Source organism: Stegostoma tigrinum, chromosome 19, assembly GCF_030684315.1.
Source record: "Stegostoma tigrinum isolate sSteTig4 chromosome 19, sSteTig4.hap1, whole genome shotgun sequence".
NCBI classification, from domain to species: Eukaryota; Metazoa; Chordata; class Chondrichthyes; order Orectolobiformes; family Stegostomatidae; genus Stegostoma; species Stegostoma tigrinum.
This window is the reverse complement of record NC_081372.1, coordinates 55,535,418-55,562,105: the sequence shown is the minus strand read 5'-3', so window position 1 is coordinate 55,562,105 and position 26,688 is coordinate 55,535,418. Positions and strand designations below refer to the sequence as shown.

The window sequence follows — 26,688 nt, the reverse complement described above, 5'->3', positions numbered from 1 at the left end:
AGGAAACCTAAACAGATAAAGGAAAGCGGGACATAACACCAGCGCTTCACAAGAGGCTCACTGACGATGTTACCTAGAATGGTGACAAAACGTCTGAAATTAAACCTTCCAGCTCAGCGAGCAAACTCACATCCAGGACCTCAACCTGAGCTACAAATCTTCTCAAAACTCACTTGAATCTAGTATAGATTTAATTACTTTTACGCACAGGATACTCAACACGAGACATGGAACTTCAAGAGGGCACATGTTGAAAAATGTAAGGGAGAACTGGTCACATAATTGACAAAGTGGACATTCAAGGAGAAGACTGCAGTCCCTGTTCTAGCCTGCATTTTCATTTGTGCCATTGCTAAAGCTTTACTGCAGTGTTTAATTACACAACACAGTAATATCGAGCTGTAAATATAACGTGGAAACCAATTTCAATTACATTTTAAAACACTAACTGTAAATTTTCACATGCAAGCAGGTTTCTTTTGGTTTGTAGTCAGTTGCAACATACCTGGGCATCATGTTTATTGTCCCACAATAAACAGCGTATAAGATATAGCGGTCACCTGGGAGTGCTTTTTCTTTGCCGAACATTTCTGAACAGGACATACTCCGGATTTCCAGTTCATTCTCTTCACATAAAGGTTGCATGTTACATATGAAAACATAGGGTGTCACAAGGTCAATCAAATGTGCTGAAATCAAATTAAACTTAAGTTGTCCTGAAAGACAGCTCCATTTACTCTTGGCTACAAACATAAAATTAAGAACAGAATTTTTTTTTTAATAGCAGTATAATTTCTTCTCTGTACAAATCAATCACAGTGGCTTTTGCTAGTTTCCTGCAGATATGTACATTTCAATTAAAATCAGCATTGCTACCAAATGTCTTGAGAACATTAGTATCAACAGACTACAGAAGAAAAATAATAATTTGGGGGCAATACTTTTCAGTGCTGCCCAACATCTTGCACAGAACCCTTGATTTAGTACATCAAAATGCTCCCAAAATCACGTAACCAACAGTATTTTCTTCCAGGGTTGCTTGAAATATTTTCTCCAATAACAAACCATATTTGGAGGGTCCATATCCAGTTATGAGCCTGTTAGCATGTTTTTGAACCACAGTTCAAACCTTCATAGATAAATTTCACAAGTCCTACTGCTAGTATGGAAACATATCCAATGCTTCGATGATATCTTAATCATTACACTTGGTCAGAAGGACTCCATTCTTAAAGCAATTGGCTGTTAATCTAACTAATTCCAATCACGGACTGGAATACATAGACACAAGGTTTAAAGCATAATGCAGGCACACCTTTGCATAGCAAATGGGAAGCAGAACCAATGGGATTCCATACAGAGTAGATGCAATGAGTCATTGATATATGACATCCTCCTCTTCGCTGTCCTCATTTGCTTGTCCATTTCTGAGTAGTAGTTCCATACCAGTATCTGTCATCGTCATATCATTGATTTTATTTGTCACTTTGTCTTTCGAGACATCTGAGAAAGGAGATAAATAACAATGGAAAGGCACTCAGTGAAACTCTGAATGAGTGATGAAATTGGCAGCAAGTCTCTGCTATGAAGTTGTAACATATATTTCACTGGTTACTTTGGCCTGTACACTATTACTTTGTATGTACTCAAAACATAAAACTGTCACATCATTCAGTCAGTACGACTGCTATTATGCATACATTTTGCGGAATTCAGAGTACAAATCTATATTCCCAAGGAAAGAAATATCATTTCTTAAAATATTGCAATAAATCAGTAAGATGGAAAATTATAGGCCCATTAGCCTAACCTCAGTTGTTGGTAAAATTCTAGAATCCATCATTCAGGATGAGATTTCTAAATTCCTGGAAGTGCAGGGTCAGATTAGAACAAGTCAACATGGATTTAGTAAGCGGAGGTTGTGCCTGACAAACCTGCTAGAATTCTTTGAAGCAGTAACAAGTAGGTTAGACCAGGGTAACACAGTAGATGTTATCTATCTAGACTTCCAAAAGGCCTTTGATAAGGTGCCTCACGGGAGGCTGCTGAGTAAGGTGAGGGCCCATGGTGTTCAAGGTGGCTTGGATTGAGGATTGGCTGTCTGGCAGAAGGCAGAGAGTTGGGATAAAAGGCTCTTTTTCAGAATGGCAACCAGTGACAAGTGGTGTCCCGCAGGGTTCCGTGTTGGGGCCACAGCTGTTCACTTTATATATTAATGATCTGGATGAAGGGACTGGGGGCATTCTGGCAAAGTTTGCCAATGATACGAAGATAGGTGGACAGGCAGATAGTATTGAGGAGGTGGGGAGGCTGCAGAAAGATTTAGACAGTTTAGGAGTGTGGTCCAGGAAACGGCTGATGAAATTCAATGTGAGCAAATGCAAGGTTTTGCACTTTGGAAAAAAGAATACAGGCATGGGCTATTTTCTAAACAGTGAGAAAATTTGTAAAGCAGAAGTTCAAAGGGATCTAGGATTTTCTAAAAGTTACCTTGCAGGTAGAGTCCATGATTAAGAAAGCAAATGTAATGTTGTCGTTTATCTCAAGAGGGTTGGAATATAAAAGTAGTGATGTGCTTCTCAGACTTTATAAAGCTCTAGTTAGGCCACATTTAGAATACTGTGTCCAATTTTGGGCCCCACACCTCAGGAAGGACATACTGGCACTGGAGCATATCCAGTGGATTTCACACGGATGATCCCTGGAATGGTAGGTTTAATTAACGATGAACGGCTAAGGATCCTGGGATTGTATTCATTGGAGTTTAGAAGGTTGAGGGGAGATCTAATAGAAACTTACAAGATAATGTATGGCTTAGAAAGGTTGGACGCTGGAAAGTTGTTTCTGTTAGACGGGGAGACTAGGACACATGGGCATGGCCTTAGAATTAGAGGGGGTAAAGTTAAAACGGAAATGAGGAGACATTTCTTCAGCCAGAGAGTGGTGGGCTTGTGGAATTCATTGCCACGGAGCGCAGTGGAGGCTGGGATGTTAAATGCCTTCAAGGCAGAGATTGATAAATTCTTGATCTCACAAGGAATCAAAGGCTATGGGGAGAGTGCAGGGAAGTGGAGTTGAAATGGCCATCAGCCATGATTTAAATCGCGGAGTGGGCTCGATGGGCCGAATGGCCTGACTTCCACTCCTATATCTTATGGTCTTAATGAATGAAAAGACTGCCCATGTTTTGTAACATCAGGATTTAAAGAGAAAAATTATTCACTTGTGGAACACAGGTGCCGCTGGCTGGCCAGCCAGCACTTATTACCCAAGCTGCACTGGAGGTAGTGGTGGTGAGCTGGATTCCTGAACCACTGGAGTCCATGTGTTGTAGGTTGACCTCCAATGCCCTTAGGGAGGGAATTCCAGGATTTTGACCAAGTGACACTGAAGGAATGGCAATATATTTCAGAGTCTGGATGATAAGCTGGGAGGGGAACTCCCAGGCAATGGTGTTCCCACATATCTGCTGGACATGACTGCCGGTTTGGATGTGACTGTGTAAAGATCTTTGCTGAATTGCCGCAGTGCATCATCTAGATACTGCACACTGCTGCTACTGAGCGTCAGTAGTGGAGGGAGTGAGTATTTGTGGATGTGGTGCCAATCCTGGATGGTGGCAAGCTTGAATATTCCTGAAGCTGCACTTAATCAGGCAAATGAGGAAAGTTGTGTCCAGATTTTTTGGAAGGTCAAATTTGAATTTGAATGCAGAATACAGGGTTAATGGCAGGATTCTCAGCAGTGTGGAGAAACAGAGAAATCTTGGGGTCCACGTCCATAGATCCCAGAAAGTTGCCAACCAAGATGATAGGGTTTCAAAAAAGGGGCATATGGTGAATTGGCTTTTATTGGCAGGGGAATTGAGTTTAAGAGCCCCGAGGTTATGCAGCAGCTCTATAAAACTCTGGTTGGACCACACTTGGAATATTGTGTTCAGTTCTGGTCACCTCATTACAGGAAAGATGTGGAAGCTTTAGAGAGAGTGCAGAGGAGATTTACCAGGATGCTGCCTGGACTGGAGGGCAGGTCTTATGAGGAAAGGTTGAGGGAGCTAGGGCTTTTTTCATTGAAGCGAAGGAGGATGAGAGGTGACTTGATAGAGGTTTACATGATGATGAGAGGCACAGATAGAGTGGATCGTCAGAAACATTTTCCCAGGGCAGAAATGACTATTACAAGGGGGGCATAATTTTAAGGTGACTGGAGGAAGGCAGAGAGATGTCAGAGGTAGGTTCTTCACACAGAGTGGTGGGCATGTGGAATGCGCTGCCGGAAGTGGTTGTAGAATCAGATACTTTAGAGACTTTTAAGTGACTCTTGGATAGGCACATGGAGGATAGTAAAATGTATGATATGCAGGGTAGATTGATCTAAGTAGGATAATAGGTTGGCACTACATTGTGGGCTGAACAGCCTGTACTATTACAGCTGTACTGTACTGTTCTATGTTCAGATGAGTTTTTGGTCAATGATAACCCCAAGATGTAGATATTGGGAAATTCTGTGAAGGTAACACCACTGAATGTTAAGGGACAGTGGTTAGATTGTCTCTTGTTGGAGATGATCATTGTCTAGCATTTGTGTGGTGCCAATATTACTATTCCTGATTCTGTAAGTGAAAACAGCTCAAATTTTGCTAGTGTGAACATTTAATGGCAATAGCATAAAACTGCACTTGCAAAAATAAACTTGACATCTATTAACTTAAACAAGTAAATCTAGTTAGGCTAAATCTAGTTAGAACTCAAGAAAAATCTATTAAACTAGTGGACCTTGAGGCTCATGATAAAGCCAGGCATTGAAGAAAAGTTTGAGGAAAAGAAGAATATACGGAGAGAGGTCTTTCAACCCGTTACTCAATCAGATCACAGCCACTCTGCAACTCAACTGCATTTATCTGGCTTTGCTCCACGCCAGTTGGGGTCCTCTTAAAAATCAGACTCAAAGTCCAATCCCCTCTAATTTCCACACATTTTTTGTTTCCCAGTTTCACTGCTCAATAGGCTAGCTCTAAAACGATCTCCTGCTGTTTGTGATTCCTCCGCCAGGGGAAAATGCTCATCTGTAACAACTCAAAATCAAATTCCTTTAATATTTTATAGCTAATTTGATTGTGGCCTCAAACCCACACTCCTGCCTAGCCTTGAAAAAGTGAATCAAAAGATGTGTTTACCCCTACCTTGAAAACATTTCAATAAAACTTTGTCTCCACTGCCCTATGAAGCAGAAAGTTCCAAAGACTCTCAAACGTCAGAACACAATATCATCAATAAGGTCACCTCTCACTCTTCTAGTGTTATGCCTCTCACTGAAAAATCAAGCCCCATTATTTGTCATAACAGTTAAGGATTTTTTAGAAGTATGCAGGATTCCCCAATTTTGCTGATTTTTAGACCCAATTTGATGGAAAGCACAGACAACGTTTCTGTACTTACCAATATTACTGTTTATTACAAATAAATAGAATCTAAATACAAATAAACAATTATGAACAGGTGACATAACTACTAGTTAAAACTCTAACCCATTTATAAACTCCACCTTCTGGACGGGCATGGGCACACAGATTAAAAGAAAAACATGGGTGTTAGTCTTTCCCTCCACCCAAGAGGCAGTTCAATGGTCCCTTCTCCACAGAATTCGCTATGATCCTTGTGCTGATCAGGACAACTGCTTTTCAATATCCCTCCAGGTACTTTCAATTGTTTAAAAGGAGGCCAACTATGACTGGTTCACACTTCTAAAGGTCTTTCAGTTATCACAGAGTCATACACAGACTGTGGAAAATCAGACCCTTCATCTAACCAGTCCATGCTGAACATAATTCCACACTAAACCAGTCCCACCTGCCTGCTCCTAGCCCATATCCCTCCAAATCTTTCCTTTCCATGTACTTAACCAATGTCTTTTACATGTCATAATTGTACCCACCCCTCCCTTCTCACACCCAACCCCCATCCCAACTCCCTACCTACACTCACCTGTACTGGCTTCATCCCCACCTCGTTGACCTGTCCATCTTCCCTCCACCTATCTGCTCTTCTATCCACCTTCTATCATTCCCTCCCCCTCTCTCTATTTCAGAGCCTCCTTCCACTCCCCCATTTCTGAAGAAGGATCCAGACCCGAAACGTCAGCTGTCTTGCTGTGCGGATGCTGCCTGGCCTGCTATGTTCATCCAGCTCCACATCTTGTTTCCTTTATACCACCCTGTCTATATATGATGCAAACGTCAAAGAATTATGTACCTGCACCCTTAGGTCCTTCAGATCTACAACATTACCCAAGGCCCTACCATTAATTATATAAGCCCTTCTCTTGTTTTTTTACCAAAATGCAATACCTCACATTTATACAGATTGAAGTCCATCAGCAATTTTACAGCCCATTGATGCATTTGATCAAGGTTCCTTTGTAATATTAGATAACCTTCTTCACTGTCTACTATGCCACCAATTTTGGTGTCATCTGCCAACTTATGAACCATGCCTTCTATATTCTCATCCAAATCATTTATATGAACAACAAAGAGGGCCCAGCATGGATCCCTGTGGAACACCACTGGTCACAGGCCTACAGTCCAAAAAGCAACCCTTCAGCTTTACTCTGTCTCCTGCCATTAAGCCAATTCTGTGTCCAATTGGCAAACTCACTCCGAATTCCACAAGATCTTACTTGATTAAATAGTCTACCATGTGGAACATGGTGAAAATTTTTACTAAATTCCAAATAACCAACATCTACTGATCTGCCATCAACAACCTTTTTGGTAACTCAAAAAAAACTCAATCAAGTTTGTGAGACACTACTTTCCTTGTACAAAATCATGCTGACTATCCTTAGCCAATTGTTTTGCCTTGTTAAATTTCAATAAATCCTATCTTTTATAATCACCTCCAACAATTTACCTACAATCGAGATCAGACTCAAATCTATAGTTCCCCAGTTTTTCTTTACAACCTTTCTTAAATAAAAGGTACAACATTAGCCACCCTTCAGCCATCACCTCACCCTAATTATAGATGATGCAAATTTTTTTTGCAAAGGCTCTCATAATTTCCTCCCTTACTTTCCACAACGTTCTGAAATACATTAGATCAGGACCCAGAAATTTATTCACCTTTTATATTCTCGAAGACCTCCTAAACTTCCTCTTCTGTAATGTGAACTGTTTTTAAAAAAAACAACAAAGTTTATTTTTCTGCATTCTCTAACCTCCACTTCTTTCTCCACAATAAAAACTGATGCAAAATATTCATTCAATATCTCTCCCATTTCCTGGAGTATGGCACAAGGACGATGTCCTTGATTTTTAAGATGCTCTCCCCTCTCTCTAGTTACCCTCTTGCTCTTAATATACTTGTAGAATCACTTGGGATTATCCTTAACCCAATCTGCCAATGCTATCTCATATACTCGACTTGCCTTCCCGATTTCTGTCTTAAGAATGCCCCTGCACACTTTATATTGATTAAGACATTCAATTGCATCAGGCTGTCTACATTTTAAGTTTCTTTTATTCTTGACCAGAACTTCAATATCTTAATTCATCAATTGTTCCTTAATCTTACCAGCTTTACCCTTCAGTCTAAGGAGAACAAAATGACTCTGAACTCTCGTCATCACACTCTTGGATGCCTTCCATTTGTCAGACATCCTTTTACCTGCGAACAGACTACTCCAATCGGCTTTTGAAAGTTCTTGTCTCACACCATTAAAATTTGCCTTACTCCAATTAAAAATTTTAACTTTTATCATTTAAAAGTCACGGCTTATAGCCATTTTATTTCCTGTTTCCAACTGCTGTCTTCAGGCTGGAGATGCTTTTTACTGCAAGAAGAAAAGACAGCTCCTGCCTTTGAGGAGATCCGACTGCTTCTGCCAAACGATCAATCACTTCCAAGTTGTTAGTCCAGCAGATCACAAGACAAAGGAGCGCAATTGGGCCTTTCAGCTCATTGAGACTGTTCCATCATTTGATCATAGTTGGTATGTTTCGCAAGTGTATTCTCCTGCCTTCTCCCATAACTCTTTATTGCCTTATCAAGAACCTACCTGTCTTAAATACACTCAGTGACTTCGCCATCACATCCCTCTGCAGCAACAAGTTCCACAGATCAACTACCCTCTGGCTGAAGAAATTCTTCCTCATCTCAGCTCTAAAAGGGGCTGTCCCTTTAACCAGAGGCTGTGCCCTTGGGTGTTAGTCTTTCCTACTAGTGGAAACATCTTCTCCATGTCCACTCTGTCCAGGCCATGCAGTGTTCTGAGAGTTTTAATGGGATCACCACTACAACTTCATCTTTCTACTACATCGGTACAAACCCAGAATCCTCAACCACTCCTCATTTGACAAGCCCTTCGTCACTGGGATCATTCTCGTAAACCTCCTCTGCACCACCTGCCAAGCCCAGCACATCTTTCCTTAGAGACACGGCCTAGAACTGGTCACAATATTCCAAATGCAGTCTGACCAGAGCCTTCAAGAGCCTCAGCAGTACATGCTTCCTCTTGTATTCTAGCCCTCTTAAAATGATTGCTAACATTACATTTGAATTCCTAACCACCAAATGAACCTGCATATTACCCTCAAGAGAGTCTTAAACTAGAACTCCCAGGTCTCTTTGTACTTCAGATTTCCTAAGCTTTTCCCTTTCAGTTGGCAGTTAGGAATTCAAATATAACATTAGCATTCATTTCAAGAGGGCTAGAATACAAGAATAAGGATGTACTGTTAAGGATCTCTAAGATTCTAGTTTAGAAATAGTCTATTGGCACTATTCTTCCTACCAAAGTGCAAAATCACACACTTTGCCACATTTGTATTTCATTTGTCACTTCTTCACCCATTCACTTATCACGTCCAAGTCGGTCTACAGCCCTCCTGCTTCCTCAACACTACATATCCTACCACCTATCTTTGTAGCAGCTACCCGAGACCCAATCACAATTGTTGACAGGCAGGATGGCTTTCAATAACTCGTGGGGTAGGCAACAGCCTGGTGGTATTATCACTAGACTACTAATCCAAAAACCCAGCTAATGATCTGGAGACCTGGGTTCGAATCCCACCATGAATTTGAATTCAATAAAAAAAAGAGAGTCTGGAATTAAGAAGTACCCATCACCATGAAATCTTGCTGAGTGTTGGAAAAACCCATCAGGTTCACTGATGTCCTTCAGGGAAGGAAATCTGCCACCCTCACCTGGGTCTGGCCTACATGTGACTCCAGACCCACAGCAATGTGGTTGTCTCTGACTTGTTTGGCCATTTCAGAGAGCAATTGACTCAGTTGTAACAATCACTACAAAGTCTCAAAGAAACGAAAGCAGACAGGTCACCTGGCATCAATCTCGGCACCAGAAAAGATAAACAGCAGAAACAATTCTGTTGACCCTGCAAAGTCCTCCTCACTAACATCTCGGGGTTAGTGCCAAAATTGGGAGAGCTGTCTCACAGACTGGTCAAGCAACAGCCTGACATAGTCATACTCAGAGAATCACACCTGACAAAGTCCCAGACAGCACCATCACCATCCCTGGATATGTCCTATCCCACTGGCAGGAGAGACCCAGCAGACATAGCAGCACAGTGGTATACAGTCAGGAGGGAGTTGCTCTGGGAGCCCTCAACATTGACTCTGGACTCCATGAAGTCTCATGGCTTCAGGTTAAACATGGGCAAGGAAACCTCCTGCGGATTACCACATACCGTCCTCCCTCAGCTGATGAATCAGTACTCCTCCATGTTGAGCAACACCTAGGGGAAGCACTGAGAATGGCAAGGGCACAAAATGTACTCTGGGTGGGGTGTTTCAATGTACACCCCCGAGAGTGGCTCGGCGGCAGTGCTACTGATCGAGCTGGTTGGGTCCTAAAGGACAAAGCTGCCAGACTGGGTCTGTGGCAGGTGGTGATGGAATCAACAAGGAAAACCATACTTGACCTCATCCTTACCAATCTGCCAACTCCAGATACATCAATCCATGACAGTATCGGTAAGAGTGACCATCGCACAGTCCTTGTGGAGACAAAGTCCCACGTTCATATTGAGAACAACCTCCATCATGTCGTATGACACTATCACCGTGCTAAATTACACTGATCTAGCAACTCAAGACTGGGCATCCATGAGGCACTGTGGGCCATCAACAGCAGAATTGTACTTCAGCACAATCTGTAGTCTCATGGCTCAGCATATCCCTCACTCAACCCCATCAAGCCAGGGGATCAACCCTGGTTCAAAAGGAGATTGCAGGAGCAGCACCAGGCTCACCTGACGATGGTGGCTTCACCAGATTGATACCTCAAACAGGACGACTTGCACCCCAACGAGCAAAAGCAGCAAGTGATAGACAGAGCTAAGCGATCCCACAACCACCGGATCATATCTAAGCTCTGCTGTCCTACCACATCCAGTCGTGAATGGTGGTGGACAATTAAACAATTCACTGGAGAAAGAGGCTCCAAAAATATCCCCATCCTCAATGATGGAAGATTCCAGAACATCAGTGCAAAAAATTAAAGCTGAAGCATTTGCAGCAATCTTCAGACAGAAGTGCCAACTAGATGGTCCATCTTGGCCTCCTCCAGTGGTCCTCAGCATTACAGGTACCAGCCTTCAGCCAATTCAATTCACTCCACGTGACATCAGGAGAAGGTTGGGTACACTCAATACTGCAAAGCCTACGGGCCCTGACAATAGTAATGAAGACTGGTGTTCCAGAACTTGCAGCTCCCCTAGCCAAGCTGTTCTAGTACAGTTACAACACTGGTATCTACCCAACAATGTAGAAAATTGCCCAAATATGTCCTGTACACAAAAAGTGGGACAAATCAAACTCGGCCAATTAGCGCCCCATCAGTCTACTCTTGGTCAACAGAAAAATGACAGAAGGTGTCAGTAACAGTGCTATCAAGCACCAGATGCTCAGCAATAACCTGCTCAGTGATGCCCAGTCTGCGTTCTGCAAGGGCCACTCAGCTGCTGACCTCATTACAGCCTTGGTTCAAATATGGACAAAACAGCTGGATTCCATTGGTGAGGCGAGAGTGACAGTCCTTGATATCAAGGCTGCATTCAACCGAGTTTGGCATCAAGGAGCCCGAGCAAAACTAGAATCAATGGGTATCAGAGGGCAAACTCTCTGGTGGTTGGAGTTACACCTGACACATAGGAAGACTGTCATGGCTGTTGGAGGTCAATCATCTCAGCTCCAGGACATCTCAGTAGGAGTTCTTCAGGATAGTGTCCCAGGCCCAACCATGTTCAACACCATTCGTGACTCCTCAGACACTGAAGCTGTCCATGTTCAATGTAACAATATCTGGACAATATCCAAGCTTGGATTGGCAAGTGGCAAGTGATATTTGCACCATACAAATGCCAGACTATGACCATCATCAATAAGAGACACTAATTACCATCACTGAAACCTCCTGCTATCAACATCCTGGGGGTTAGCATTGACCAGAGATTCAAATGGATTCACTACATAAACACAGTGGCTACAAGTGCAGGCCAGAAGCTAGGAATACTGAGGCCAGTAACCTCCTGGCTCCTCAAAGTCTGTCCTCCATCTACAAGGCACATATCAGGAGTGTGATGGAATACTCCCCACTTGCCTGGATGAGTGCAGTCCCAACAACACAAGAAGCTCGACACCATCCAGGACAAAGCAGCCTGCTTGACTGGCACTACATCCACATTCACTCCCTCCACCACCAACACTCAGTAGTAGCAATGTGTACTATTGACAAGATGTGCTGAAGAAATTGACCAAAGATCCTCAGATAACACCTTCCAAACTCATGACCACTTCCATCTAGAAGGGCAGGGGCAGAAGACATGTGGGAACACCACCACCTCCAAGTTCCCCTCTAAGCCACTCACCATCCTGACTTGGAAATATATCGCTGTTCGTTCTGTTGCTGAGTCAAAATCCCAGAATTCCCTCCCTGAGAGCATTATGGGTCAACTGACAGCCGCAGGACTGCTGCGACTCAAGAAGGCAGCTCACCACCACCTTCTCAAGGACAACTAGGGATGGGCAAGAAATGCTGGCCAGCCAGCAACACCCACATCCCACAAATGAACAGAAAAAAAACTAGTCACTAGTCCATCGACCAACCACATACTCATTGTCAACCAAATCTTCATTCATACACAGCTGCTGGCTCCAGCTTATCTGTAACCAGGCTTTCAATCCTGCTTGAACAAGTAGCTATGTGAACAGCACTTTTACTGAGTGTTACTTTACTTACTTTGTACAAAACGTGTTACAATCCTTCAACAATCCTCTGCTTTTAAAATAGTCCCCTTCCCAGTTCAATTTACAATCAAAAGTACAGAGTAATAAAAAGATAGTCTTTTCACTAAACTTTGATACAGGCCTAGTCTGTTTGATGGCTCCTAAATAGATAATCTCATTCCAGGTTATCAGTCAAATAAACCTTTTCTAAATTACTCTTATCGCGTTTATATCCATACACAGCTCTATTCTTTGTATAGACAGAACTGGTAAGACAGGTTTTTTTTGGTCATTCCTGGAAGAGCTGAAGGCATCGAGTCAATCACATTCCTCTAAATTAATAAAATCTGAGAGAATTGAGTCACAAGTACTTAGACCTGCTTGGCATGGCTGATTCTTTCCCTAAAAAGCCATTTGTAGATCAACTGCAATTTTACGATGATCGGGCAGGTTCAACCATCACTATTTCTGGTACTCAGCTTGCTAATTTCTAGGTGAATGCAATAATCAACTTTAACTCAACATCAAGATTATTAAAAACTTGTATTATAAATCTCAACGGACCTGAGGAAGAAATGTTTCACACAGAAGCTGGTGCATGTATGAAATGAGCTGCCAGAGGAATTGACGGAGGCCGGTACAATTATACCACATAAAAGGCATTTGGATGGGTACACGACCAGGAAGGTTTTAATGGGATATGGGCCAAATGTTGGAAAATGGGATTAGATTAATTTAGGATGTCTGGTCGACACAGACGACTTGGACTGAAGGGTTGTTGCTGTGCAACGCAACTCTTTGACCAGGCTACCATATTGATTCCAATTTCATAAACCAAGAAGAATGGAGCCTTACCACTCAGCCTCGACTGCAATTTACGTTCATTCTACTACAGCAAGATTTGCTGGTTGTCCAAAAAGAAAAGTAGCTTTACCTTCCGAATAAACGACCTTAAGTGCAATATGGAGTGAGATTCCAGAGAGACACATTGCAAATCCCAACCAGTTTAACGTGCTCAGTTGATCACCCATCACATGGCTGGCAAGGACTAGAGTACACACTTCCTGCAAGGGAAGCACAAAGCTCCGATGGAATCCATTTCATCAAGCTCATTCCCTTTCCAGTGAATCATCTTAGAATTGCATAATCCCTGCAGTGTGGAAGCCGGCCATTCAGCCCATCCAGTCCACAGTGACCGTCCGAAGAGCATCCCATCCAGACCCTATCCCTGTAACACTGCATTTCCCATAGCTAACCCACCTAGCCTGGACACTACGGACAATTTAGGATGGCCAATCCACTTAATCTGCACATTTTTGGACTGTAGGAGGAACTGGAGCACCCAGAAGAAACCCACACGGACAAAGGGAGAACGTGCAAAGTCCACACAGACAGACAGTCACCCAAGGCTGGTATCAAACCTTGGTCCCTGGCACTGAGAGGCAGCATTGCTAACCACGGAGCCACGGTGCCACCCAAATTGGTGCAGGTAAAGAGCACTGTCCAAAATACATCTGAGTTTTTTTTGTCACCATAAAATACACTGGTGGAATGGATTATCTTTCGTGAGTTGGATTTTCTTGAAATGCAGAACAATCTTCCTTGATAAATAGGACACTTAACAGAATGAACAAAATAACAATGAAACATCTAAACATTAGCAAGGTTAAAAAAAGTGCAAAGTGGTGGGCTTATTCTTCAGCAGAACAGGATATAAAAATAAAGAATAAAAGCAAGGTGCTGGATAAATTCAGCAAGTTTGGTAGCATGTATTCTGGCGAGGTGTACAAAAGCAAAAAAGTCTACTGAACTCACTTATTCTGATTTAGTCTGGTCTGCAACACATCTTTAGCTGGCATTAAGCCCAGTTGTGGGAGGGATTAGAATGTCCAATTTCACTTTGTGTTTGGAATGTGATCCACGTTTTTAAAGATAGATTTAAAGCATTTTAAAAAGTACGGTTTACAAATAACAGGTCCCAACCTAACATTCTGGTTCAAATGCATATCAAAAGCAGGATTACAGTAAAAATTAGGCTTAAAGTCTGTGTCACACTGATAAACCACATTCTGAAAATTTTAAGCCATTCCTATAACAATGAACCAACACAAATACTAATAATCCCAGTAGGCATTGTTAGGAAGGGGTGATTTTACTTCAGTTTCCAGCACACGTAAATCCTTTCACTTTCATCACCTGCACAGTTTGTGACCATGAGTGCAACAATATTATGTGCAAAGGTACAGCACCAAACTGGCTCACCTTAAAAATGCCTGCTACAGATAAGGTCAAGCTGGAGGTTTTAGAAACCAATAAAAATTCAGAGAAGCACAATCCAAATGCCAGAAGGCCCCCTGCAGCCAACACAAACATCATATGCAGCACAGTTGATGTCTCATTGTAACGAAACAGTTTCTCCGAGGCAGACAGGCTTAGTCCTTGAGAAAGGGAAAACATATCATTAGTAGACTACAGAAGATTGGCAAGGTAATAGTGAAGTAATTGAACCATTGTGTTCTGTAGCAAAACCTGAAGGCTATGTACAGAACAGAGGAAAAAAAAAAATCAAAGTTAACACAAACAGAAACAGAAATTGCTGAAGAAACTCAGCAGTTTGGGCAGCATCTGTGGAGAAAACAACAGAGTCAACATTTTGCATTCAGTGAACCATGTTGGCCTAGTGGTATTACTGCTGAATTCTTAATCCAGAGACCCAGATAACATTCTGGGGATCTGGGTTCGAATCTTGCCATGGCAGATGGTTGAATTTGAATTCAATAAATTCTGGAATTAAGAGTCTAATAAATCCATTGTCGATTGTTGGGAAAAACCCATCTGGTTCACTAGTGACCTATAGAGAAGGAAACCGCCATCCTTACCGGGTCTGACCTCCATGTGACTCCAGAACCACAGCAATGTAGTTCTCTTAAGTGCCCTCTGGGCAATTAGGGATGGGCAATAAATGCTGCCAAGCCAGTGATGCCCTCATTCCATTAATGAATAAAGAAAATGTTGTGTTCTGAAGAAACATCACTGAATCCAAAATGGACTCTGCTACTCCCACATTGATGCTGCCAGTTTCTCCAGCAATTTCTACTTTTGATTCAGGGTTTCCAGCATCTGAAGTTCTTGGTTTCTTTTCGCTAAGCTCAACTATTAATTTTGCCTCATTGAGCCTCTTTCGGGCAGAGGGACTGGGGTGGCCCTGTTGGTGTGGAATGATATTCAGTCCCTTGCGAGGGGGGACATAGAATCAGGAGATGTAGAGTCAGTATGGATAGAGCTGAGAAATTCTAAGAGTAGTAGGACCCTAATGGGAGTAATCTACAGGCCCCCAAACAGTAGTCTGGATGTAGGGTGTAAGTTGAATCAAGAGTTGAAATTGGCCTGTCGCAAAGGTATTACTCTAGTTGTTATTGGGATTTCAACATGCAGGTAGACAGGGAGAATCAGGAAGGTCCTGGACCCCAAGAAAAGGAGTTTGTGTAGTGCCTCCGAGATGGATTCTTAGAACAGCTTGTACTGGAGCCTACCAGGGAAAAGGCAATTCTGGATCTGGTGTTGTGTAATGAACTGAATTTGATCAGGGACCTCAAAGTAAAGGAGCCATTAGGAGGTAGTGACCATAATATGATAAGTTTTAATCTGCAGTTTGAGAGGGAGAAGGGAGAATCGGAAGTGTCAGTATTACAGTTGAACAAAGGGAACTATGGAGCTATGAGGGAGGACCTGGCCAAAGTTCAATGGTACAATACCCTATCAGGGATGGCAGTGGAACAGCAATGGCAGGTATTTCTGGATAAAATGCAGAAGGTGCAGGATCAGTTCATTCCAAAGAGGAAGAAAGATCCTAAGGGGAGGCAGGGGCAGCCGTAGCTGACGAGGGAAGTTAAGGACTGTATAAAAATAAAAGAGAAGAATAACATAGCAAAGATGAGCAGGAAGCTGGAGGACTGGGAAGCTTTTAAAGACCAACAGAAGATAACTAAAAAGACAATACGTGGAGAAAAAATAAAAATCAGGTACGAAGGCAAACTGGCCAAAAATACAAAGGAGGATAGTAAAAGCTTTTTTTTAAGGTATGTGAAAAGAAAAGAAATGGTTAAGACTAAAATTGGGCCCTTGAAGACAGAAACGGGTGAAATTATTATGGGGAACAAGGAAATGGTAGCAGAGTTGAATAGGTACTTTGGATCTGTCTTCACGAGGGAAGACAATCTCCCAGACGTAATAGTCACTGAAGGACCTAGGATAATGGATGAACTGAAGGAAATTTACATCAGGCAGGAAATGGTGTTGGATAGACTGTTGGGTCTGAAGGCTGCTAAGTCCCCAGGACCTGATGATCTGCATCCCAGGGTACTTAAGGACGTGGCTCTAGAAATTGTGGATGCGTTGATAATCATTTTCAAATGTTCTATAGATTCAGGATCAGTTCCTGTGGATTGGAGGGTGGCTAATGTTGTCCCACTTTTCAGAAAAGGAGGGAGAGAGAAAACAGGGAATTATAGACCGGTTAGCCTGACGTCAGTGGTAGGAAAGATGCTGGAGTCAATTATAAAAGATGAAATTACGACTCATTTGGATAGCAGTAACAGGATAGGTCAGAGTCAGCATGGATTTACGAAGGGGAAATCGTGCTTGACTAATCTTCTGGAATTTTTTTGAGGATGTTACCATGAAGACAGACAAGGGAGAGCCAGTGGATGTAGTGTACCTGGACTTTCAGAAAGCCTTTAATAAAGTCCCACATAGGAGATTAGCGAGCAGAATTAGGGCACAAAATTGGGGGCAAAATACTGACTTGGATTGAAAACTGGCTGGCTGACAGGAAGCAAAGAGTAGTGATAAACGGGTCCCTTTCGGAATGGCAGGTGGTGACCAGTGGAGTGCCGCAAGGTTTAGTGCTGGGACCGCAGCTGTTTACAATATGCATTCATGATATAGATGAAGGCATTAAAAGTAATATTAGCAAATTTGCTGATGACAAAGCTGGGTGGCAGTGTGAAATGTGAGGAGGATGTCATGAGAATACAGGTTGACTTGGGCAGGCTAGGTGAGTGGCAGATGCATGGCAGATGCAGTTTAATGTGGATAATTGTGAGGTTATACACTTTGGTGGCAAGAACAGGAAGGCAGATTACTATCTAAATGGAGTTGAGTTAGGTAAAGGGGAAGTACAATGAGATCTGGGTGTTCTTGTACATCAGTCAATGAAAGCAAGCATGCAGGTACAGCAGGCAGTGAAGAAAGCTAATGACATGATGGCCTTCATAAAAAGAGGAATTGAGTATAGGAGCAAAGAGCTCCTTCTGCAGCTGTACAGGGCCCTGGTGAGATCGCACCTCGAGTATTGTGTGCAGGTTTGGTCTCCAAATCTGAGGAAGGACATTGTTGCTACTGAGGGAGTGCAGCATAGATTCACGAGGTTAATTCCCGGAATGGTGGGACTATCATATGTTCAAAGATTGGAGCGACTGGGCTTGTATACACTTGAGTTTAGAAGGATGAGAGGGGATTTGATTGAGACGTATAAGATTATTAAGGGATTGGACACTCTGGAGGCAGGAAGCATGTTTCCGCTGACGGCTGAGTCCAGAACCAGAGGACACAGTTTAAAAATAAAGGGTAGGCCATTTAGAACAGAGTTGAGGAAAAGCTTCTTCACCCAGAGAGTGGTGGATATATGGAGTGCTCTGCCCCGGAAGACAGTGGGGGCCAAGTCTCTGGATACCTTCAAGAAAGAGATAGATGGAGCTCTTACAGATAGAGGAATCTAGGGTTACGGGAATAAGGCAGGAACAGGATACTGGTTGTGGATAATCAGCCATGATCATGATGAACGGTGGTGCTGGCTCGAAGGGCCTATTGTCCATATTCACCCAACCTTATCTGCATACCACTCCGACCTGTTCTCCCTCATTTACTTATCTAGCTTCCCATCAACACATCAATTCTAATAACCTAAAATACTATTTGCTTTGGCCAGTTTCATATTCTGATCACTGTCTGGATTAAGTCATTTCTCCTGAATTCTCTATTGGATTTCCGGATAACAATCTTATACTAGTGTCTTCCAGTTTTATTCTCCTGTGTAAATGTCTATCCTATCGAACTCTTCTGACCACTGAACAGCCCCAGCTGCCCAAAGTTTCTTAGGAGGTATAGCCTCTCCTGTACCTCTTTGTCCTTTTAGAATGAGCTCAAAAGACAGTCAAGGTGTCATGGAAGGCAGGCAGGAAAGTGCAGTTAAGGCTACAATCAGATCAGCCATGATGTGGCACTGGCCATCATCTTAACAAAATGACCAAACATACCTTCATTGATTAGAAACAACGGAAAAAGGCCTATGAACATCAGCGGCTGGAGATGATACATGGTGTCAATGGGATTCTGTAAACCTGAACAAGACAGATTCAAATTTAGCCATTTTATCAATTCCTGACATTCCTTAGAAAATTAAATAGAGAAACTGGATTTCAAATTAAAAATAAATTTGTTCATGCAGTTGGTTTGATTGTCAACAAAATGCACAAAAATAGGAAAGACAATAAAGAACATCCCTCACCGGCAACAAGTGAAATTACAAAAGAATCAGGACATGTAGTGCCAACATGCCAACAGTATTCACTCTAGAAAACGACAATGTTGTCGAGCAGAATACTGAGATACAGGCTACTAGACTAGGTGGGATTGAGGTTCACACGGAAGAGGTATTAGAAATCCTACAGAGGGTGAAGATAGATAAGTCCCCTGAGCTGGGTGGGATTTATCCTCGGATCCTCTGGGAAGCCAGGGAGGAGATTGCCGAGCCTTTGGCATTGATCTTTAACTCGTCATTGTCTACAAGAATAGTGCCAGATGACTGGAGGATAGCAAATGTGGGTCCCCCGTTCAAGAAGGGGAGTAGAGACAACCCTGGTAATTATAGACCAGTGAGCCTTACCTCAGTTGTTGGTAATGTGTTGGAAAAGGTTATAAGGGATAGGATTTATAATCATCTAGAAAAGAATAAATTGATTAGGATAGTCAGCATGGTTTTGTGAAGGGAAGGTTGTGCCTCACAAACCTTACTGAGTTCTTTGAGAAGGTGACCAAACAGGTAGATGAGAATCAACCGGTTGATGTGGTGTATATGGATTTCAGCAAGGCGTTCGATAAGGTTCCCCACAATAGGCTATTGTACAAAATGCAGAGGAATGGAATTGTGGGAGATATAGCAGTTTGGATCGGAAATTGGCTTGCTGAAAGAGACAGAGGGTGGTAGTTGATGGGAAATGTTCATCCTGGAGACCAGTTACTAGTGGAGTAAAGCAAGGGTTGGTGTTGGGTCCACTGCTGTTTGTCATTTATAAAAATGACCTGGATGAGGGCGTAGAAGGATGGGTTAGTAAATTTGCAGACGACACTAAGGTCGGTGGAGTTGTGGATAATGACGAAGGATGCTGTAGGTTGCACAGAGACATAGATAAGCTGCAGAGCTGGGCTGAGAGGTGGCAAATGGAGTTTAATGCAGACAATTGTGAGGTGATGCACTTTGGTAGGAGTAACCAGAAGGCAAAGTACAGGGCTAATGGTAAGATTCTTAGCAGTGTAGATGAGCAGAGAGATCTCAGTGTCCACGTACACAGATCCTTGAAAGTTGCCACCCAGGTTGACAGGGCTGTTAAGAAGGCATACAGTGTTTTAGCTTTTATTAATAGAGGGATCGAGTTCTGGAACCAAGAGGTTATGGTGAAGCTGTACAAAACTCTGGTGCGGCCACACTTGGAGTATTGTGTACAGTTCTGGTCACCGCATTATAAGAAGGATGTGGAAGCTTTGGAAAGGGTGCAGAGGAGATTTACTAGGATGTTGCCTGGTATGGAGGGAAGGTGTTACGAGGAAAGGCTGAGGGACTTGAGGCTGTTTTCATTAGAGAGAAGAAGGTTGAGAGGTGACTTAATTGAGACATATAAAATAATCAGAGGGTTAGATAGGGTGGATAGGGAGAGCCTTTTTCCTAGGATGGTGACAGCAAGCACGAGGGGGCATAGCTTTAAATTGAGGGGTGAAAGATATAGGACAGATGTCAGAGGTAGTTTCTTTACTCAGAGAGTAGTAAGGGAATGGAACGCTTTGCCCGCAACGGTAGTAGATTCGCCAACTTTAGGTACATTTAAGTCGTCATTGGACAAGCATATGGACGTACATGGAATAGTGTAGGTTAGATGGGCTTGAGATCGGTATGACAGGTCGGCACAACATCGAGGGCCGAAGGGCCTGTACTGTGCTGTAATGTTCTATGTTCTATGAGATTTGAAACACCTTTAAATTAAAAGACACAAAAACCAAAGAAGAGTTCGCACATCTCTCTGTATCAAGAATACTTAAAGTATACCCTGGTAATTCTGGATTGTATAGCACAGGAAAGGATATATTCGGCAGCTTCTGGAACCACAACACAAGCTCAGACCAGGAATAAATATCAAGATTCTGCGGTTAGATGTAATCAGAACAGGACACAGTTCCAAAACATGGGGCAGAACGCTTGGGCAATAATCACCGAGTGCCATTTTTGACAAAAATCTATGTACTTCTGGGCCACATTTACATGGAGATCTGTTGGTTCTGGAGGCCTTTAGAACATCGTATATTGGACCTATACGCAGGAGTTTTTATCCCCCACCCCATTTTTTACCAGCAGTGGGTAACCAAGAAATCGGCAGGGTCACTTGAAATTACTGCCAAGATTAAAAAAAACAGATTTTAACAGATTCCAAGGGTGTTAAACTGCAGTATGGAAGTCACAAATAATGGAGGAGGCACAAATTTAATTCAACAAAAAAAACATATGCAAAGGAACATGTGTAAGCCACTCAGCCCTTTAGGTCTGCTCTGCCATTCAGTTACAGTATACTGACCTAATTTTAACCTGAACTCTACATTCCCGCGTACTCCTGACAATATTTCATCCATTTGAGAATCAAGAAACTATTTACCTTGGCCTTAAAAATATTTGAAGTTTTTGCATCCACTTTAGGAAGAGAAGTCCAAGACTTTCAGTCCTCAGAGAAAGTTATTTCTGCCTCAACTGAGTGATCCCTTATTTTTAAGCAATGATCCCAACTGCTAGACTCTCCAACAAGAGAAGCATCCTTTCCACATCCACTCGGTCAAGTCCCCTTAAGATCTTCTATGCTTCAATTAAATCATCTGACTTTTCCCAACTCTGAAGGATACAGGCTTAGCATGTTTAACCTTTCTTTGTAAGGCAATCAATTTATTCCTGGTATTAGTCTAGTAAATCTTGACTGATAGATCATCTATATAGTTTTGGAAAAAAATCTCTTCCTATATTTCAATTGACATCATGATTGACATTCCCTAAGGGCTCTTAATAAAACTGAGATTATTATGAATGCTTGACTGAGTTTCAAAATCTCCAAAATCACGTCCTTCAGCGTTCTCGATTAACAATTTTAAAAATCTATTCATGGATTCAATATAATTAGCAAACAGAAGTTGGTTTGTTTTTACAGGCCACTTGACGAAATTTAGATTGCCTCTCATGAAGGAGTTTATTTTTACATTAAAAGTATATGAATGAGAAATTTCATACATTGTCAAATTTTTCACTTCTACATGGCTCCTGAATTCTGCCCACAGTCGATATGCCCCATATAGTAAGGGCATTGGGTGACTGCTATGGAAGTGCATTGTGGCTACAAAGCAGCATGGGCAATGATGGGGATGGTGGGGCTCATCAGGTTTATGTGGTCTCACTGCCTTTTATACAACTGGACTGAAGTATGGACTGAAGTACCACAGAACTGGGGCGAGCCTCATAATCAGCCCACCTATGGCTATATGTCAAAGAAGACCTGCTCCCTCCCCTCCCCAGTATCACAAATGTCGAAATGTGTGTGAAAGTGTTGTTTCCACAAAGGCAAATCTGACACCTCAGAAGATTTCTCAACTTTTTCCTTCTAACTTCAAGACATAAATCCAGCCTTTAGCACATTTTGATGGTACATAATTTCAACCTGTAATGGTTAAATTTCTATCCATGTATTATCCCACATACCCAACCATCCATCCACATTTCTGCTGGTCACATTCATATGGGGACCAATTGAGTTTAGTCACAAATTCAGAAATTGTGCACTATAATAATTTATTTGACCAATGATGTGCCAAATAAGCAAGCACAATTGTTTACATTGTTACAGCAGATTAAAAAAAGAATTAGCTGGTTTGTTAGAACCAAGCAGAGTCTAGCATCAAGCTCGCATTCAGCTAAAGCCTGATCTACTTGTACCAATAAATGAGACAGGTACAGTAATGTGCCCGTCATTCCTCCACACTCTCAGATACAGAGATCAGAGCTGGATTCAGATGGAGTAAAGGGATGTATTTCTGGGTAATCAAGGTGCAGCAAGATTTGACAGAAAAATATATAGTAAATAAAGTAGACAGGTTAGGAGCTCACAAACAGGGAGTACAGCAAATGATTGCTCCCTTTTCGTTTCCTTGCAAGATTATTTTTTGTACTTAATATATTAGAATAGGAACTAAAGGAAAGAAATTACATTGTACTTTAAATGGGATCTAACCAGAGCTTTATGCAGCTACAGTCTTTAGTCCTGGCTCACTGCACCACAGGTAAAATATGCAAAGATATTCAGCAGAAAGATGCCAGAGTCAAAAAGATTAAATTATGAAGGACTATGCACACACAAAGCCAGTATTTCGTTGTACATAGATGAATTGAAGAAGTCATAATTGAGAGTTTTAAAATGATCAAAAAGCTGATAGTGGAGAGACCCATTCCCGCACTCTGAAGGACTGCCTTCTGGGTAAGGATCTGCGTCAGTGTCCATCGTATTCCTCCAAGGAAAGATGCAACTAATACTAGTATAAATCCTTTCATGTTAAATTGGATCCAGAACTAGGCAGCGGAATCTTAAAATTAGAGGGAGACTGTCCTAAGGTGATTTCAGAAAAGACAGCAGAAATCTGACATTGTCTCTTCAAAAGGTTTTGAGGTTGCAGTCAACTGAACATTTAAAGACAGAGATTGATAGACTTGTGTCGGCAAGCATATAAAGGGCTAGAGAACCAAGACCGGCAGACAGATGAATGGAGCTACAACGTACAATGTAAAATCATTTATTATCTAATTGAATTACAGAACTGGCTTGAATGGACTTCTATTCCTATGTTTCTCCTTATCTGTTGTTCTACAATTCTTGAACTCTATTTATTCACACTAAATGCCAACCATGGGTCAGTGGGTAGCACTGCTGCCTGAGTTATAATGCGCTGAGTTGAAGTCCCGCTGCAGTGCTGGAACACAGACATCTATGTTCCAATCCATTGCAATAACAACGGTGTGCTGCATTACTGGGAATGCCAATTCTCAGACGAGACGTTAATTAAGGCCACACCTGGAAAAGGAACAGGGTCGTTAACCTCCAAAATTTATATTTATCCCTCAATTAATGTAACAAAAATCTAGCTGCTATGCCATTTACAAGGTGCCCTGCAGTAGCTCACCAAGGCACTTTTGACAGTATCTTCCAAAACCATGACCTCTACCATCTTGAAGGACAAGGGCAGCAGATATTTGCAAGCATCAGCAGGTGCAAGTACACCTCCAAGCCACTTGCCATCCTGACCTGGAACTATATTGCCACTCTTTCACTGTTGCAGGATTAAAGTCCTGGAACTACCTCCTAAACAGCACTATAGATTCCCCACAACCCAACAACTGCATCAATTCAAGAAGGTGGCTCGCCACCAGCATTCCTTCTAATCTTCCTCCTAGCAGCACGGGAAAATTGCTTTGAGATGTCTGGTGGCCATGAAAGGCACTGTTTATACGCAAGTCTTCCCTTTTTAGTTCAGTTTTAGGGTATTCTCCCAGAGGCTTAGCCCGCCCTCAGCATTTCATGCAAATTAGTTCCCAAGTTGAATGTAGAAGATGGTTGGCCTCCAAGAGGAGAAAGGCCTTGAACACAAATAGGAAAGGCAATAAAAAGCATGTGCACACAGCATTAAACATATTGAGATGTTATACACAAAATCTGATCACACAAGTCTCCAGTTAATGGCACTGTCCCACTCTAACAAACTGTATTACCGATGCTTTGACGTTACCTAGGTCTGCCTTCTGGGTAAGGATCTGCGTCAGTGTCCATCGTATTCCTCCAAGGAAAGATGCAACTAATACTAGTATAAATCCTTTCATGTTAAATTGGGTTGACTTGTACGTGAACATGAAGAGGCCACCAGCTATTAACAAGATTACCATGCTCAACCATGGCCTCTGGAAACAAAAACAACATAAACAAGAGATTACTATCAAATAATTCCAAACCATCAAATATATCTCCACTCATTAAACAAACAAGGTTCCAAACACACACTGAATTAACAGAAATAGTCCTTATTAAACCAAATTTTATTACTCTTAGTGGCCATTTTATATGCCCGTCCTTGTAGCAGTCAGCCATTGTAACAGGTCTTTAGTGGGAAGATGTCAATTCTATGGGTAAACTTAATAGTCCATTGTCTGCATCTAAGAGTTTTAAATTAAGTTATTAGGGGAATGAAAAGAAACAACTTTTCGGGCTCCTTTTTTCAAAAAAATTCATGTTTCCCAGATTTACTTACAAAACATGCCTTGGATTCAACAGAGGGGATAAGCAATACTGGATTTAATAATGAAGCGGACTTAATCTGTAATTTAATTGTACACATACTTTTATCATACAGTGATCATAACATGATTCAGCTCAATGTAGGGTTGGAAAACAAAAAGCATGAATCAGTTACTTGAGATTTAGGCTTAGGGAAGACCGGCTTTCGCAAGATGAGACAAAGATTCTCCACAACGGGGAAAATCTGTTAATGGGTCAACAATTGAAGGACAATGGAAGAAGTTTAAAGAAACATTTGACTCAATACAAAACCAAATCATACCCAAGGGAGAAAAGCTCCACTTTACAGTAAGAAGAGTCATGGACAACTAGACAGGTAAAAGGATAGAATAAAACTAAAAGAAAGGGTTTCCAAAAATGCAAAAAAAAATCCTGGATAATGGAAATGGTATGAAGTCCTGCAAAGGACTACAAAGCAGCTTATGAGCTACTAAACAGGATTATGAAAGTAAACTTACAAGGGACTTCAAAATCAGTTAGAAGAAAATTTGGTCACAAAGGGTCAGAAACAATGTTTGTGAACTAAAGACTGAAAGTGGGAATATTGTCAATGACTATGGGGAAATGGCAGACATGCTCAACAATTACACTGCCTCAGTAGAAAGGGAGGCTAGCTTACCAAAAGTCCTGAAGAAATTATTGGTGGACTGTGAACAGGAACTGAATAAAATTATTGTAAGTAAAATGTCAGTAATGAGGAATGACAGTTTCCATTCGAGGGTGTTAAAGGAATTAGGGGAGCACATCATAGACATTCTAACTGCAATCTTAGAGGTCCCTAGATACAGGACATGTCCCTCTCGATTGCAAATTGCACGTCTCACTCTGAAGGGAGAAAGAGGTAAACGAGGGAATTACAGACTAGTTAGTCTAGCATCTGTGGTGGGTAATTGTTGGAGTCTACATTCAAGGATGGGGTAACTGAACACCTTGAAAATTTTCAGTTGATTGGGGACGGCCAGGTTGATTCATGACAGGTGCATCACAGATTTTTTTGGAGAAGTAACTAAGGTAGTGGACAGAGGAATGTCTATGGATGTTGAGGTTGTTGAAGTTAGTGGGCCCGCCTAGCTGGTTTGTTGTTTCGCTGGTGTTTCGTTACCATGCTTGGTAACATCCTCAGCGGAGCCTCTGATAAAATGGTGGTGTGTTTTCCCACCTGGCAGAAAATGACAGCTGGAAATAAGGGAATACCGGCGTAAAAGCATTCATACTATCCCCTTCAACCACCACCCCCCCCCCCCCCCCCACCCCCCCATGGTACCAAATTCCACATTTTTAACCTTCTTTGGCAAAGATATTCCAGTAAATTCCTTACTGGAATTTGTGGTCATTTCCTTATATTGACAACCCTTTCCCACAAGGGGAAACATTCACTTTAAAGTTATGAAAGGTTTTTATAGAGACCTCTAGGAGGAAAAGGGAAGAAACATAACAAAGACCATATGTACACTGCTTCACATCCACAATGCCTAAATAGCATCTCATCTCCCCTTCAAATACAGATCAATTATCATACCATTACATATTAACTACCCTTCCAAAGGGTCCAAATCACATCACCAATGTCCTTAACTCTGAAACTCTCCCTCTTGCACTGTACTTCACCATTGTCCCCAACAATAATATGCACTTTCTCCTTCCTTATCTTATCTTTATGCTGAAATCAAGACCATGTCTGACTACACATTCATATTAACCATCCTTGGGCATCTCTTCCTATACTCTTT

General features: G+C 41.9%; 1 protein-coding gene across 1 annotated transcript in view; it reads right to left on the bottom strand.

Moving 5' to 3' along the window:
* Nucleotides 1–757: 757 nt before the first annotated feature.
* Nucleotides 758–26,688, bottom strand: part of slc35c2 (solute carrier family 35 member C2) — a 32,699-nt gene continuing 6,768 nt past the window's right edge. Inside the window, exons 5-9 of the mRNA XM_048550123.2 lie at nucleotides 24,396–24,564; nucleotides 18,572–18,655; nucleotides 14,517–14,692; nucleotides 13,189–13,318; nucleotides 758–1,503 (exon numbers count right to left, since the gene is read on the bottom strand). Of these exons, the coding sequence (XP_048406080.1) occupies nucleotides 1,376–1,503; nucleotides 13,189–13,318; nucleotides 14,517–14,692; nucleotides 18,572–18,655; nucleotides 24,396–24,564 (687 nt within the window). The 3' untranslated portion in view covers nucleotides 758–1,375. The remainder of the gene's footprint in view (nucleotides 1,504–13,188; nucleotides 13,319–14,516; nucleotides 14,693–18,571; nucleotides 18,656–24,395; nucleotides 24,565–26,688) is intronic.